Here is a 15,831-nt window from a genome sequence, read left to right as displayed (position 1 = left end):
TATCACCCATTTTATCATTTGTGATTTGACTACTTCGTCTTCCGTAGACCACTTCAATAATAATTTATATGTCCTTGAGACCAGCTTTTCATTTTCTCCAAACAGTATTCTCTCCAGTTCTGTTTGTTCTTGTCTTATTCCATAATTCTTGATGTCCTGTTCAAGCAAACTATTTATTGCAATTAAAACCAATTATATTTATATTGTATTTCCTCAGCTGTTTTCAATTCCACCTTTTTTCCTTGGATTTTTAAAAGTCGGTTATATGTTAATCCCTTCTCTTCTTTGATACCTGAATACAATTTTATTTCCTCTGCTGGTACAATCCAAAGCGGTTTCCTTTCATCACCATATCTTTTATATTTTGACCAGGTATTAAGCAAATTACTTCTGATATGTGAAAAGAAACCATCCATTTTATTTTTCCCATAATACATGTAAGCATGCCATCCAAAGACATTTCCGTGTTCTTCTAATGTCAATAATTTTCTATTTGATAATATCATCCATTCCTTAATCTACACCAGACAAACAGCGTCATGATACAGCTTTAAGTTAGGCAGTTGGAATCCACCTCTTTCTTTCGCATCAGTCAGAGTTTTCGTTTTAATTCTTGGCTTTTTCCCAGCCCATACAAATTCTGAAAGCTTCTTTTGCCATTTAATTGTTTATTGTCTTTTACTATTGGAATTGTTTGAAACAGGAACATAATTCTCGGTAGGACATTCATCTTAATTGCAGAGATTCTGCCCAACATAGATAAATTCAATTTATTCCATTTGATCATATATCCATCCATTTTACGCCAGAGTTTCTCATAATTATTTTTATACAAATCAATATTTTTCGTTGTTATTTCTACACCTAAGTACTTTACTTTTGAGGTTATTTCACATTCTGTTAGCCTTTGTAGTTCTTCCTGCTTACTTTTTAACATATTTTTACACATAATTTTTTATTTTTATTTATTTATGTAAAAGCCTGCCAACTCTCCATATTCTTGTATCTTACAAAGCAGCAGTGGTGTTACATGAGTGGGGTTTTCATTTATAAACATCACATCATCTGCAAATGCTCTGTATTTGTAGGAGAAACCTTTCATTTTTAGCCTCTCTATTTCTTTATTGTCTTGAATTTGAATTAACAAAACCTCTAAAGTCATAATAAATATCAATGGAGATAGAGGGCACCCTTATCTTGTTCCTTTATTTATTACCATTTTTTCTGTTAAGTCTGTGTTAATGCAGAGCCTTGCTGATTGTTCAGAATAAATTGCTTTTACCATTCTAATAAAGTCCTCTCCCAATGTCAATTTCTCCACCACTGCAAACATAAAATCCCAATTCACATTATCAAATGCTTTCTCTGCGTCTGCAAAAAATAATCTAACTTCTTTTTCGGGGTGCTTTTCATAATATTCAATAATGTCTATAACTGTTCTTATATTGTCTCTAATTTGTCTCTTGGGAAGGAATCCTGCTTGTTCTTCTTTAATAAAACTGTTCAAGTGCTGTTTTAGGCATTCTGCTAAAATCCTTGCATATATTTTATAATCATTGTTTAACAATGAAATTGGTCTATAACTTTTCACATTTGTGGTGTCTCTGTCTTCTTTTGGTATCAAAGAAATTACTGCTTCCTTCCATGTACTAGGAGTCTTCCTATCTAATCTTATAGTGTTCATTAGTATCTGAAGTTTTGGTGATAACGTCTCCGCAAGAACTTTATAAAATTTTGCCGTAAATCCATCTGATCCAGGTGCTTTCCCTAATTTCATCGATATAATCGCCTCCTCTATTTCTTCTTTCTCGATTGATTTATTCAACATTTTCTCCAAGTTTTTTGTTAATGCATTAACCTTAATTTTCTGTAAGTACTCATCGATTCTTTTTCTGTCTACTTTTTGGCTTTTAAACAATTTGGCATAATATTTATAAAATTTCCTTTTAATGCCCTCATGGTCCATAATATCTTTTCCTCCAGATACAATTTTGCTAATTACTTTATTCTCCCTTTTTTTTTCATTTGCCATGCAAGATATTTTCCAGGCTTGTTTGCACCTTCAAAAGATTTCTGCTGTAATCTTTTTAATTTCCATTCCAGTTCTTTATTCAACAAATGGCTGAATTGGCTATGTAATATTGTAATTTCTGTTCTTTTCCCCAGGTCGTTTTCTAAGCTCTTTCTCTTTTTTGCCAATTTCTTTCTGGATATCCATCAGTTCTTTATTTTTGGCTTTTATCCTTATTGTTCAATGTAATCAAAATGCCCCTCATCACTGCTTTATATGCATCCCACACAATTCGGAACTGGGTATCTTCTTTTTCATTTATTTGGAAGACGTCTTTAGTTTCCTTTTCCAGAGACACCACTGTTTCCTGTTTCTGCAGCAAATCCTCATTTATCTGCCACCTTAGAGTCTTTTTTTCCGATTTTGCATTGGATTGTGGTCTGCACTTATTTTAGGAAGTATCTCTATTTTTTTTCGTTAAAAGTCCAAGATCTTTCATGGCCCAAATCATATCAATTCTCGACCAGGAATTATGCCTTGCTGAGAAATACGTATAATCACACTCTTTGGGGTTTAATTCCCTCCATATGTCTTCTAAGCTTTCTTGTTTTACCAATTCATGATTTTGGTAGTTTCCCTTCATTATTTTTCCCCCTGGTCTGTCCAAAGTATTTTTAACTGTCCCATTAAAATCTCCAAATATCATAATTTGATTGTACACCACTTGGTCTAATTGTTGCATTAGTTCTTTTTAAAAAGTCTTTTGCTCCATTTGGAGTATATACTCCCAACAGTAAAGTTCTTTTATAGTTCAGTGTCACTACTACCGTAATATATCTACCATCATCATCTTTAAAAATTAATTTCGGGTCTAGTTCTTGTTTAATATAAAAACTACCCCCCTTTTTTTCTCCTTGGCCAATGAAAAAAGTTCCACGCCTAGTTATTTATTCCATAAAAATTTGTAATCCATTTGTTCGATGTGTACTTCTTGTAGACAAATGATATTACATTTTTGTTTCTCGATCCAATGAAAAATTGCCCTTTTTTGCAGTGAGTGAAGTCCATTTATATTCCAAGATATTAGTTTGTAATCCATAATGATTTTTATTCTTAATCTGATAACCAAGAGAGCAGTAGTAGTAGACTCAGGCATCCCTCTTAAGTGTATTTGGTTCTCCATTAGTTTACAATCAGCTAATAATGCTTTCTCTTGCATTTTTTGCACAGTGGAATCTACATTATCCATTCTTGTATCTAGGTCTTTCACCTTTTCTTCTAACTTCTGCACATTCTGTAGAGCTGCTTGTGAGTCTTTTCTGAGATCTTTAATGCCTTTTTAACCTCTTCTGCACTAGTTTCAATATCTTTTTTTAGTTCTATTTTTAGTTCTGTTTTTGTTTCTCTAATTATCTTTCCCAATCTTGCTTCCATAGTGTCCATTGCTTCCTACCATCCTGCTTTATCAGTCTTATCAGTTTAAAATTTAGCCATTTTCTCTTCTTCAAGTGACCCAGCCCTCGTTCGCATCTGCTTTGCTGCTAATCTTTGCTCCGACATCACTGTTTGTCTATTGCTTCAAACAGGTTCAAAAGTTGACCACTCAAATTCAAATTTTACATACACAGTCCTGTAGATTAGATCATGCCCTGTTGCATAAGCCCAAAATCGCCATTCTCTGATGTTCCTAAATCGAGATATTAAATTTTTTAAACAAAATTTTTTATACAAAATGGTCGCTGTGGTTTTTCTGTCCTTTTAAAATCTTTTTTCCTTTTTTCTCCAAATCTACTCCAAAGTTAATTCTAAGTATATATTCCAATAGATTTTACCTTTTAAAGACAATATCTGCCGGCTCTACTATCTTTCAATGCCCAGATTTCTTTGTATTAACTTTAAAAGTTTTGACCTTCTTATAATGGCAGCTGATACTTCTCTATGATTTTGAGTCCTAGAGAGGGCTGGAGAGCTTGTTATTTTTCCCTTCTCCTAATGGTACCCTCCTTTACCTTCCTTCCTTTCTTGACACGAAGTCTCATTTTCAGTGGCTGTGAAATCTCACGTTATTTCAATGATGACATTTCCTGTATTATAATCACCAGCTCAGCTTCTGGGTTTTATGGGCTTCCGGATTTTGGTCATGGAGGACTGAGCTGCTCTTCAGTTGACGAGCAGATCAGAATCTCTGTTCTGGGCAGAGAAGGTGATCTCAACACCTGCTGCCTACCTCTTCCAGGCAAGGAGGGGGCCAAGATATGCTTGTTAAGTTCTGAGGGGATTTACTTTGGCTGACGAGGGACTCCAGTGGGGTTTCTTTTTGGCTTTGAAGAGTCCCCTGAGAAGGACTGCATTCAATCTTCTACAGAGGATCTCTAAGGCCATTATATTGGCTTAAATCCACCAAGATACAAAGCTTCTTTGAGACTGATCAACATCTGATAGCCAAGAGAGCAGTGCGTAGAAGGATATTGGAATAGAAAGTAAAAAATTTATATCTATCACTCCGGGACAAATAAAACACTAAATAAAAATAAAAACAAAGGTCTGGACCCAGAAACGTCATATTTTATCTAGGAGGATAAACGAGTGGTTAAAACTGGGACTTAAAAATTTGGAGAATTAAGATTAAAAGAGGAAAGATAAACTTTGTTTGGAATATCTGTAGTTGGAATAGACAACCTCCCCGAGAAGATTTGCTGAAAAGGGCACTTTTTACTCAATAAATAATGGTCTGAACCAACCAATATATCTGTCTGTCTGTACCTCGTTTACCAGTTTTATCTAGACCTAGTCTTGCCTGTAACAGCTTTGTTATATCAATAAAGCCTTCTATGATTAAATCAACATAGAGCTCATCATTAATTAAGACAGTGCAGCACATGACACACCTTAGAAAGAGAGACTGCTGAATTGCAACAGATAATGAAACTCAATGCATCCCCCAGGACTGAATTGAGACCTAGGTTTCCTGTCTCATTACCAATGCCTGCTATTATCATTTGGCATCTGAAATCCCTCCATTTCCCCAAGATATAAGGACCAATGGACTCATGTTCTACCTCTATTTGAAGAAGTGAGCAATTGCACAAAAAAACTCATGCTTTGCCACAAATTTTCTTAGGTGCTACTGAACACTTGCTCCTTTCTTCTAATAAAGATTACAACCTGTGTTTTTAGGCTTCTTTTTTCTTCTTTATCTGTTTGAACTGGAGAGGGAATCAAAAGTACATTCTCAGCTTACAGATACAGACCTAACCAGCACACGCAATATTGCTACAGCACAACTGTGGGAGAGGTGGAAGAGAAGATTTGGATGCAAGTAATTCAGAGAAAGAGAGGTGAGTTATCAAAGACTCCTAAATAAAGGAAACACTGTAAGGCTGATCATTCAGTAAGTATGTTGGCATATTAAGTAAAAAATAATATTGTTAATTGGGTTGCAGTCCAAGCTCTGCTCACGACCTGAGTTCAATCCCAGTGGAAGCTGAGTTTAGGTAGCCGGCTCAAGGCTGACTCAGCCTTCCATCCTTCCGAGGTCAGTAAAATGAGTACCCAGCTTGCTGGGGGGGGAAAGTATAGATGACTGGGGAAGGCAATGGAAAACCACCCCGTAAAATCTGCTATGAAACTATGATGCAACATCACCTCAGAGTTGGAAACGACTGGTGCTTGCACAGGGGACTACCTTTATGTTCTTTCCAAAGTTAATATCTCTGGTACCTGGCATTACACTGTTAGGCACATATGGCCCAACAGTGACATTTCTGTCAGATCACTGTAAAAAAAATGAGTTCAACACCCTTAGGCTAAGAAGTGACATGGTTTTTCCCATTTATGGGTTCTTAGATAACGTTGAAGATAACCACACTGACTGAATCTCTTTCTACTCCAAAACTTTATGCCCTGTGTGGATTCTTCAATGTTTTTGAAGATTGCTCCTGTTACTAAATCTCTTCCCACACTCTGAGCATTCAACAGGCTTCTCCCCTGTGTGGCTTCTTAGATGACTTTGAAGAACATGATTTGGCTGAATCTCCTCCCACACTCTGAACATTCAAAAGGCTTCTCTCCTCTGTGGCTTCTTAGATGACTTTAAAGAGCACCACTTTGGTTGAATCTCCTCGCACACTATGAGCCTTTAAAAGGCTTCTTCCCCTTGTGGGTTCTTAGATGACTTTGAAGATTGCTACTCTGACTGAATTTCTTCCCACAGTCTGAGCATTCAAAAGGCTTCTCCCCCGTGTGGGTTCTTAGATGACTTTGAAGATTGCTACTATGACTGAATCTCTTCCCACACTGTAAGCATTCAAAAGGCTTCTCCCCAGTGTGGGTTCTACAATGACTTTGATGATGGTCACTGCGGCTGAATCTCTTCCCACAGTCTGAGCATTCAAAAGGCTTCTCCCCTGTGTGGGTTCTTAGATGACATCGAAGATTACTACTAAAACTGAATCTCTTCCCACACTTTGAGCATTCAAAAGGCTTCTCCCCTATGTGGGTTCTCTGATGGTTTCGAAGAGTGCTTCTTTCACTGAATTTCTTCTCACACTCTGAGCATTCAAAAGGCTTCTCCCCGGTGTGGATTTTTAGATGACTTTGAAGATTGCTACTTTGACTGAATCTCTTCCCACAGTCTGAGCATTCAAATGGCTTCTCCCCCGTGTGGGTTCTTAGATGACTTTGAAGTTTGCTAGTATAACTGAACTTCTTCCCACACTCTGAGCATTCAAATGGCTTCTCCCCTGTGTGGGTTCTTAGATGATATTGAAGATTGCTACTCTGACTGAAACTCTTCCCGCACTCTGAGCATTCGAAAGGGTTCTCTCTTGTGTGGGTTCTTTGATGAAATTGAAGGCTGCCACTGTGACTGAATCTCTTCCCACACTCTGAGCATTCAAAAGGCTTCTCCCCCGTGTGGGTTCTTAGATGACTTTGAAGATGGCCACTCTGACTAAATCTCTTCCCGCACTCTGAGCACTGAAAAGGCTTCTCCCCCGTGTGGGTTCTTAAATGACTTTGAAGATGGCCACTCCGACTGAATCTCTTACCGCACTCTGAGCATTCGAAAGGCTTCTCCCCCATGTATATTCTCTGATGCTGTTGAAGAATTTGACTTAATTTCTTCCCGTACATTGCATGTTCAAAATGTTTTTCTGCTCTGTGGATCCTTTGGTGCACAAGGAGTTGTGATTTGTATCGGACATACTTTCCACACTGAAAGCATATACATGCCTTCATTATTCTGTGCTTTGAAAAATGTATATTGTATTGGGTTTGATCTGAAAAGTTCATTCCACACTCAAAGCACTTGTAAGTTTTCTCCAACCTGTCAATTACTTTTTGGAAATCCCCCCCTTGGCAAGGAATGGATTTATTCCTCTTCTTCACCCAGTGCCTGACTTTCTGCCTCTGAGACTTGCTTTGTATCCTGATGTTTCTTCTCACATCTTCATTCTTGACATCCTCTAGTGATACATGACGCAGTTCCTCATCCTCCTCATTCCTCTGATCACCTACTGCTGGAATAAAGAGAGAGATCTCCTGTTAGAATCCACACAAAGAGGTCTGATGTGCTCCTGAAGTTTCACTCACGCTCCAAATATTTCAGTGTCGTCGTCCTGTTTTACACTGAAGCATAAAACTAAAGTATATGCTTTAAAAGTAAATTAGGCTTCCTGCATCAGAGATGCTTGGTTGGGACTCTTAGCCATTTTTAGAGGCCCCCATCGGTGTGACTTCTTTGATTACAAGGAAGGGCTGTTTTATGAGGGAAGCTATTTCTGTACTTCAAGTTATTATACAATTGCTCTCTTATGTCAATTCACATCTGCCCAATGACATTCATTCTCTGACTGAAGGTCTTTGCAAATGCCTCACTGTCGTTTCCCCTTTTTCCTGCAGTGAATTCTCTGGTTCGCACAGAAGCCTCTGTTCCTTCTTTTGCTGACTGACCTTTCTTCATGGACTGGGGTTTCAGGGAGGACCCCTCTTTGGCAAGGAATGGGCTTTTCCCTCCTCTTACCTGCGTGGCTTTCCTCCTGCCTCTGTGGTCCATCTCCAGAGTTTTCTTCAGCACCTTCATTCTTGACTATTCCCAAAGAGAACCCCTGGAATTCCCCAGAAGTCTCCTCTATATAGAATAAGGAAAGAGTTTCAATCAGCACCCATGCAAGAAGCCAAATGACCAATCAGACACTCCTCACACCTGGGTCTCCATTTCTTTTAGAAGACCTTCTTTCCTACCAAACTGAGCTGCTGTTCACACTTTATCCCTGCCAGGCCCTCCCGTAGAGCTGTTTTGATATTCTGCCCATCCCTCCTCTCCCCATATGTATTTTAAGGGGGAAGATGGCAAAGAATGATTCCCCCCGCTGCTCCCATTAGACTTGCAGTGCAGTTCCTGCATCAAGCCCATGGCAGCAGTTTGCACCTTTAGTTCCCATGAAAGATCCTTACCCAGAAAAGCCACGCTCCCATAGTTCTCCCGCATGACTTCTCTGTAGAGGGCTTTTTGGTCCAGATCCAGCAGGCCCCACTCCGCCATGGAGAAATTCACGGCCACGTCCTCAAAGGAAAATGGAGACTGAAAGAAGAAGCAGATTCTCTCATCACGGATCATTATTATTATTATTAATTATTTGTTTATATTCCACCCATTCCCCCATTGGGGACTCAGAGCAGAGTACAGCAAATAGAAACAAAATCACAAAACAATCATGATAAAACCAATTACAACATTCATCAAAGTGCAGCAAGATAATTCAGCAAGGTGACATGACAGCAAGGTGGTAGAGCACAAAATAGTACCACAATACACCATCACAGTACAGTAGTGCAGTGCAGCAGTAGAGGGGAGGCCAACCGGTCGATAAATAGATGCCCGCTGCCTCGTCCAAAGACCTGGCGGAACAGCTCCCTACGAAAGGCCAGCAAGCCAGGTAGGGCCCGGATCTCCATAGGGAGCTGATTCCACCAGGTCGGGGCCAGGACCGAAAAAGCCCTGGCCTTGGTAGAGCAGGGATTTGACAATCTCGACAGGGGAGTTTGTGAGGGTGCAGGATGCAGAGCTCAGCGTGCGTTAAGGCTGGGCTCTTCAGAGCCTCTCTTCCTCAGGCAGCAGGAACAAAAGCTTCCCTGAGAAAGAACTGAGGGCCCTGACTATTCCCCGTTGTCCCCCTCCCCCTACCTGGACCAGAGGCTGAGGAGGCGTTTCCACTTCTCTGCAAAGAAAAGGGCTCGATAACGTCTCTTCGCTGCCTGCAAGGGAGACAAAACGGGAAGGAAGAATTTCAGCCTAAAATTCCTATTTTGCTGGCGTGTCTGAATCTTCCTTACGCATCCCGATTCCCAGGGTTGTGAAACCTTGTCTTCTTTACACTCTAGAAAACTCTGTAATCAAATTTAGTTAATTGTGGGAGAGGTGATAGACACGTCTCAGGTAGCTATGAACCTCAGGCAGTTATGACCGCTGCTAGTACATGATTTTAGACTTTTGTGAGGCTTGAAATGTGCCCTGTGAGCCCTGGAGCTCCAGTATCCCTGCTAGATCAGACCAAAAGTCCAGGCATGACATCCTCCCACCTCCAGAGCCGTCTTCCTGGAGTCCAGACTGGCAGGAAGAAAGCAGGTGACCAGAAACTATGTGACATGACACATCCAGTCCTAAACCCATGTGGTTTCAGCACATCAGCTAAAACTCTAGGGCGCTGCAAGTGTTTTCTAGAGCATCTGCTGAAAGTCTGACTTAACATTCAGGTATTTGGCTGGATGAGGCATGAAAATGACAAACAATATAGATTGCCGGTATTACAATATGTACAATGAACACAAATACGAATCCGACACTAGGAAATATATAAAGGAAATAAAAGTCTCACGTAGATATTTTCTTAGCCCAAGTTCTCCAAACGAAGACCCAGGTGCTTTAATTTCTTTGTTTCAGTTTCTTAATAGAAATCTTTCACAGTGGTTAGGCTTTCTATCAGTGATGCTCCCATTCGCATCACTGCTTATGTTCATTCTATTTCTTGTTTCTTTTCTTTTTCCTCCTGGACGTCAAGGAAATTATTTATGTCAATTCTGTTATTGATTAATCTATTATTCATTAATCATCTATTCCTTATTCTGAGCTACTTAGTGGAATCACGCTATAGAGTCGGATTTGGATCTGTGTTAATAGTACACGTAGAAATGGCATCATGTCCAGCCCATGCTCCACCCGCAAACCTCACAGGAGGACCAGGCCATGGCCCGGCATCCCTAATCCAATGTTCTCTGAGTGTTGCCACCCTGAAACGCATTAAAACTGGACACAGAGCCCCAATTACTTGCCTCTGGCAATGGGTTTTTCTACATTTGCTGCCCCAGAACAAGGGGGGGGGGGTGTCTGTGTGTCTAAAGCTCCATCAAGTCACAGATGACTTATACTGACTCCAGTTATTCCAGGTAAGAGACATTCAGAGGTGGTGTGCCATTGCCTGCCTTTGCACAGCAGCCCTGAATTTCTTTGGTGGTCTCCCAATCCTAACACTAAGCAGGGCTGACCATTCTTAGCTCCTGAGATCTGATGACCTTGGGGAGTCTGGGCCATGCTGGTCAGGGGAACATGGAAGTTCCATTTATTCACCTTGGCATTTAGCTGAACCCAGATTTGTTTTCCTTTTCTGTTTTTGAGCCACCTTGAGTCTTTCTAGTGGAAGGAAGGTGAGATATGCATATTTCTATTGATGAAAATAAGCACCGAATAGCTCTCCATGAATCTGTATGCTCCCCCTTAAAGTGTAGAAGTCATCACGACATCCTATCCATTCTACACAGTCTTCAGAAGTATTTCCCTTTCCTCCTCTCCTGAACCCTCTGCCCAGCAACTCCATCACATGCCCCGATCCCCTCTGGGCAGGAGGCCCCCTTACCACTTGATGGGGCATCTTGGGCACGCTCCTGGGTCTGCGCCCTCTGACCTTCCTCTGATGGAGCTCCTTCCGCCTCAGGGAAGCTTCTTTCCACCTTCACGGGTCCCCCCCACATCTGGAACAACAGCAAGGGAGAGGGGCAAGAGAAGGAACAGAACAGGCTGAAGAGATGGATCCGGACCCTCTCCCAGACTCCTCATCCCTGACTCTACTACCAGGGCTGATTTAACCGGAAGGGCAACAACTAGGGTTGGTTTCAGAAACTAAACCTGCACTGAGAACAACTGGGAGAAACAAATCACCAGCAGGAGGTGGAATATCAGTAGAGCTATTTCAAGCCACAGAAAAGGAGTCTGTCAAAATCTTAGCAAGAAAATGCTAACAAAGATGGAAAACAACATAATCGCCCACAGACTGGAAACATTTACTTTACATTCCAATTCAAGAAATGTAGACACCAAAGACTGTAGACACTACTAGACCATTACAGGAATTCCTCATGCAAATCTAAGCTGGTGCGCAACATTTTACAACAAGGACGGTAGGGATGGGACGGTGGCTCAGTGCTAGAGCATCTGCTTGGGAAGCAGAAGGTTCCAGGTTCAACCCCTGGCATCTCCAAAAAAGGGTCCAGACAAATAGGTGTGAAAAACCTCAGCTTGAGACCCTGGAGTCTGAGAAGACAATACTGACTTTGATGGACCAAGGGTCTGATTCAGTATAAGGCACCTTCATATGTTCATATGTTCAAGGACTGCTGTCATCTATTGAAAAAGAAATGCCAGATGTTCTATTCCTGATAAATTCACAAAAAGAAGAGACACTTAAGATCATACTGCAAATGTATGTGGGTTAATGGAGCACAGGAGAGAATTTCAGAATAAAAACAGATCGTGATTCATAGCTTCAATCAATGTTTTTGACTGTGGAGATCAAGAAGGGCTATGGTTGGTTTTAAAAGAAATGGGTTTCCACAACATCCAATCGTTCTGAGGCAAAACTTGAACTCTGGGCAGGGGGCCACTGGTAGGACAGAATATGGAAAAACAGAGGGGCTTCCAGTTGGCAGACTGGGGTATATTTTATCTCCCTGTCTCTTCAATCCTCATGCAGAACACATCATAAGGAAAGCTGCATTAGACGTAGATGAAGGTGGAGTGAAAAAGGACGGAAGGAACATCAATAGTCTGAGATATGGAGATGGCACCACTGTCAGGTCCTGCACGTTCTTCACGAATCAACTCAGAAAGGCGTTTATTGAATAAGCAAAGACGTTACAGGCAAGCAGGTCTTGTTGAAACTGAAGCCCACGGCCCCTGCCCATACAGCTCTACGTTGGGTCCATCCGTTACATGGTTTCAAAGCTAAAGCGCTAAAATCTACAATTGAATCCCCTCATAAGCAATCCAAGCCCCCCTAATCAAGCAGAAACGAAACCACGAGAGTCTCTGTGAGCAAGATAACGCAGCTGACCTTGGAGGCCCTCTGTGACTAGTTCTCAGGGAGGAAATGGATACAGATATACTGCAGATAAAACAGGTCAGTAGGTGAGAGTATAGCAATAGCAGTCAAGCAGGACTCAAAGGTTATTGCAGGTGACATACAAGCATAACTGTTTCCCCCACCAATTCATGGCCAGAGGCACTCTTGACAACCACATTATTGGCAGAAAGTAGTGAAGACTTGAAATATTTACTTAGGAAGGGTAAAGCAAAAGATGATAAAATAAGCTTACAGCAGAACAAAAGGCAAAAATAATGACTAGCGGAGGATTACAGAAATTTAAGGTTGATGATGAAGAAATTGAAATTGTTCAAGATTTTTTGTTCCTTGGTTTCATCCACCAAAAGGGAGACTGCAAAGAAGAAACCAGGCGACTGAGACTGGGAAAGGCAGCCAGGAAGGAGCTAGAAAAGATTCTCTTCAGCGTAAGGATGTGTCACTGGAGCAAGTTAATTTGTGCCACAGTATTCCCCATTACTTTGTGTGGCTGTGAGAGCTGGACAAGGAAGGAAATGGATTCTTTGTGGTGTTGGAGGAGAAAGTTTCTACAGATACTGTGGACCACCAAAAGGACAAATAAATGGGTTCTAGATCAAATCAAGACTCAACTCCCCCTGGAAGCTAAAATGACTCAAATGAGGTATTTGATGACATTATGAAAAGACAGGAGTCACTGAGAGAGGCAAAAATTCTAAGGAAAGCTCAAGGCAGCAGGAAAAGAGGAAGGCCAAACACATGATGGACTGACTCAGTCAAGGAAGCCACAAAGACCCTCAGTCTGCAAGACCTGAGCAAGGCTGTTAAAGAGAGGACGTTCCTAGGGTTGCCACATTGGAAGTGGCTTGACCCACACTGTAATAGCAGGCAGGAGAAGCTCATTGCTTGAGTGGAGTGACTGAAAGCCCCTCACCTGCTGTGCCTGCCTCTTCTCCTCTGCCTGACTCAGGAGGAAACCTTCGGCCAGGGCCACTGCCTGGGAACTGCTCTCTGGCCCGCATCCTCTCACCCAGCCCTGCACTTCCTGCGGCAGGATGGCCAGGAACTGCTCCAGGATCACCAGGTCCACCATCTCCTTCTTGGTGCGCCTCTCTGGCTCCAGCCAGTCCTTACAAAGTCCATGGAGCCGGCTGCAAACCTCTCGGGGCCCATCGGCCTCCTGGTAACTGAACTGCCGGAAGCATCGGCTGCGTTCATCTGTGGTCACAGGGTCCTGAACCATGATCTCTCTCCCCCAAAATTCAGCACCACTCCCTGCTTGGAGGGGATGGAGACCTTTCCTTGATATTTTCCCAATTCCAAGCCCTTCGGGGTCCTTCTCTTCCATCTCCTTCCCCTTTCTCTTGGGTTGCCTCTGACTCCGGAAAGACACTCTCATTCACTTGGCTGTGAAAAGGCAGAGGGAAAGATATCAAAAAGGCAGGAAGAAAAGAAAACAGAGTTACATCACTGAACCTGGTGAAGAATCACCTAAGGATTACCCCAGTGCATCAGAAGGAGAGTCCTTGTATTTTGTTGTTGAGAATCAATGTCACTGTGGTATATCAAGCTTTTAAAGATATACCTCTTTGGTCCTTCAGGCAAGAATACCACCAGTATTTACTTTTTAAAAGATCTGTTGTCGATCTTATGAGCTTAAGTATCTATTTCTGGGGATCAGCCTGTCTAGTGGGTACATCTGAGGTAAACTGGAGCTCAGGACAAAGTGACCAGTAAGGGCTTAACCGTTAGAGTTCACTTCTCCTTAACTACTACACCAAGATGGCGGACCTGAGGCAGTCATGAAGGCTGCCACACTCCCAGTTTTCTGCAAACTAAGCAAGACTTAATTATTGAAGAGGCTTTTCAACTCTAGCAATAGGGAAGCACTGCACAAAATGCTTCAGAAAGTCTTTTGGATGAACTATTGGAGTCTATATTACTAGGTCTCGTTTGCTGTAGGTTGTACCTGGCTGTGTAATTTTGCATCATTTATTGGGTCATGTTTGGAGTACTGCTTTCCTTCAACACTGTTTTTCAGATTCCTGTTTGGTTCTGGAACCCACATTCTATATAATTGTTTATTGAATGTACCATCCTATTGATTGCATTAAGTTCCATTAAATAGTGCACGATAATTAATGTAGATTTAGGTGAGTCTTGCAGCATCTTTAAGAGCAAAACAGTTTTATTCAATCTGTCTTCGTGGAAGGCACCACATTAAGCCGCATGGAGTGGAACTCCATCAGTCTTAAGAAGAAACTGGAGTTACAGACTGGCATTTCCTATATTACAAAATGCAAAAACGTGGACTAGTCTGAAGAAGCGTGCTTGCACACAAAAGCTTATACCTTGAACAAAACTTTGTGTGTCCTAAAGGTGCCACCGGGCTTAAATTTTGTTGTATCTCCCCCCCCCCCCCACGTCCCTGGAACTGCTGGTGGGGGGAACACTAACGTGTGGCATTTGGGGCAGCCAGCCAGCAGGAATGAGTCCCCCCCACGGTGTTTCTTTCTTCAACCCAGTCGATCTCCTGCTCCCTCTCCCCGCAATGGGTGCCTCGGAACAGATAAAATACCCACCATAGAACAGTGCAAAAGATACAAGAAACTTTAAAAATATGCAACAACGAACAATCCTTCCCTGCTAAATTCTTTCCACCCTCCAGCAGGGCGGGATGCAGGGAGGAGGCTGGCCTGGCCTGAACCCCCCCGCCCCCTCCGCAGACCGTCTTGCAAGCCCTGGAACCACCCCCCCCCCCCCAGGGCGCTCACAAAGGGCAACTCCCACCTGCATAGAAGAACATCCCGCCTGGAAAGGATCTCAATGCGGCTTCCCCCTCCTGCAAACACGGGGCGGGATGCAAAGTCCTCCCTTCGGAGACTGGAAGGCCTTCCTTGGAGGGACCTTCCCCGCCTCCCTCTCCCGCCCCCTCCACTCCCCCTCTCCCGCCCACAGCTCGCCTCCTTTAACCCCTTCACGGCTGCAGAGGCCAGGAAACAAGCGGGACTGGGCTCCCTTCAGCCCGGCTGGGTCAGCGACGCCTCGAATGCCGCTCGATGGGGCTGCTCGGGGGTCTCTCAGCAAAGGGAGGCTGAGAAAGTGGCTCCCAGCTCCTGCCTCCTCCGTCCAGGGAAGGGAGACTGCGGGGGGAGAGATGCTGCAGTTGCGCTCTTTGGGGGAAAGAGGAGCCTGCATCAGCCGCTTTCTGCGCCCCGGGAGAGGAAACTGCGGAGCTCCCAGGCAGGCAGGCGGGAGAGGGCCCGTCTGTCTGGGCTGTTTTGGAGGGAAACGACAGAGCAGAGCCCAGAAAGGAGGCTGGAAGTGGATTCCCCCACCAGCACTTGTTGTGTGCGCCCCCTGAACTGAGCTCCCCCTTTGCAGCCCCAGAGAGAGGGGAAAGAGGGAGGAGAAGAGCGGCTGGCAGCA

At 42.8% G+C, this 15,831-nt stretch overlaps 1 protein-coding gene across 1 annotated transcript; it reads right to left on the bottom strand.

The window, feature by feature from the left end:
• Positions 1 to 6,139: 6,139 nt before the first annotated feature.
• Positions 6,140 to 15,287, bottom strand: LOC132567231 (zinc finger protein 436-like). The gene is made up of 7 exons (XM_060232920.1): positions 15,193 to 15,287; positions 13,337 to 13,809; positions 10,924 to 11,038; positions 9,198 to 9,268; positions 8,468 to 8,594; positions 8,034 to 8,141; positions 6,140 to 7,290 (listed from the first exon to the last, which is right to left on the bottom strand). Exons 2-7 carry the CDS (start codon positions 13,799 to 13,801, stop codon positions 6,140 to 6,142), a joined length of 2,037 nt encoding a protein of 678 aa, XP_060088903.1. The 5' UTR covers positions 13,802 to 13,809; positions 15,193 to 15,287.
• Positions 15,288 to 15,831: the final 544 nt, after the last annotated feature.

The sequence above is a fragment of the Heteronotia binoei genome, chromosome 2 (genome assembly GCF_032191835.1).
Source record: "Heteronotia binoei isolate CCM8104 ecotype False Entrance Well chromosome 2, APGP_CSIRO_Hbin_v1, whole genome shotgun sequence".
NCBI classification, from domain to species: domain Eukaryota; kingdom Metazoa; phylum Chordata; class Lepidosauria; order Squamata; family Gekkonidae; genus Heteronotia; species Heteronotia binoei.
This window is presented reverse-complemented; position numbering and strand designations above follow the sequence as displayed.

Excerpts from the sequence above, each read along its gene's own strand:
- LOC132567231 (XM_060232920.1), bottom strand. The coding sequence starts at position 13,801 with ATGAGAGTGTCTTTCCGGAGTCAGAGGCAACCCAAGAGAAAGGGGAAG. Across the intron at positions 9,269-10,923 it reads CCAAGATGCCCCATCAAGTG|GCAGCGAAGAGACGTTATCG; the intron begins GTAAGGGGGCCT and ends TCTCCCTTGCAG. Across the intron at positions 8,595-9,197 it reads CTCCTCAGCCTCTGGTCCAG|TCTCCATTTTCCTTTGAGGA; the intron begins GTAGGGGGAGGG and ends TTCTTCTTTCAG.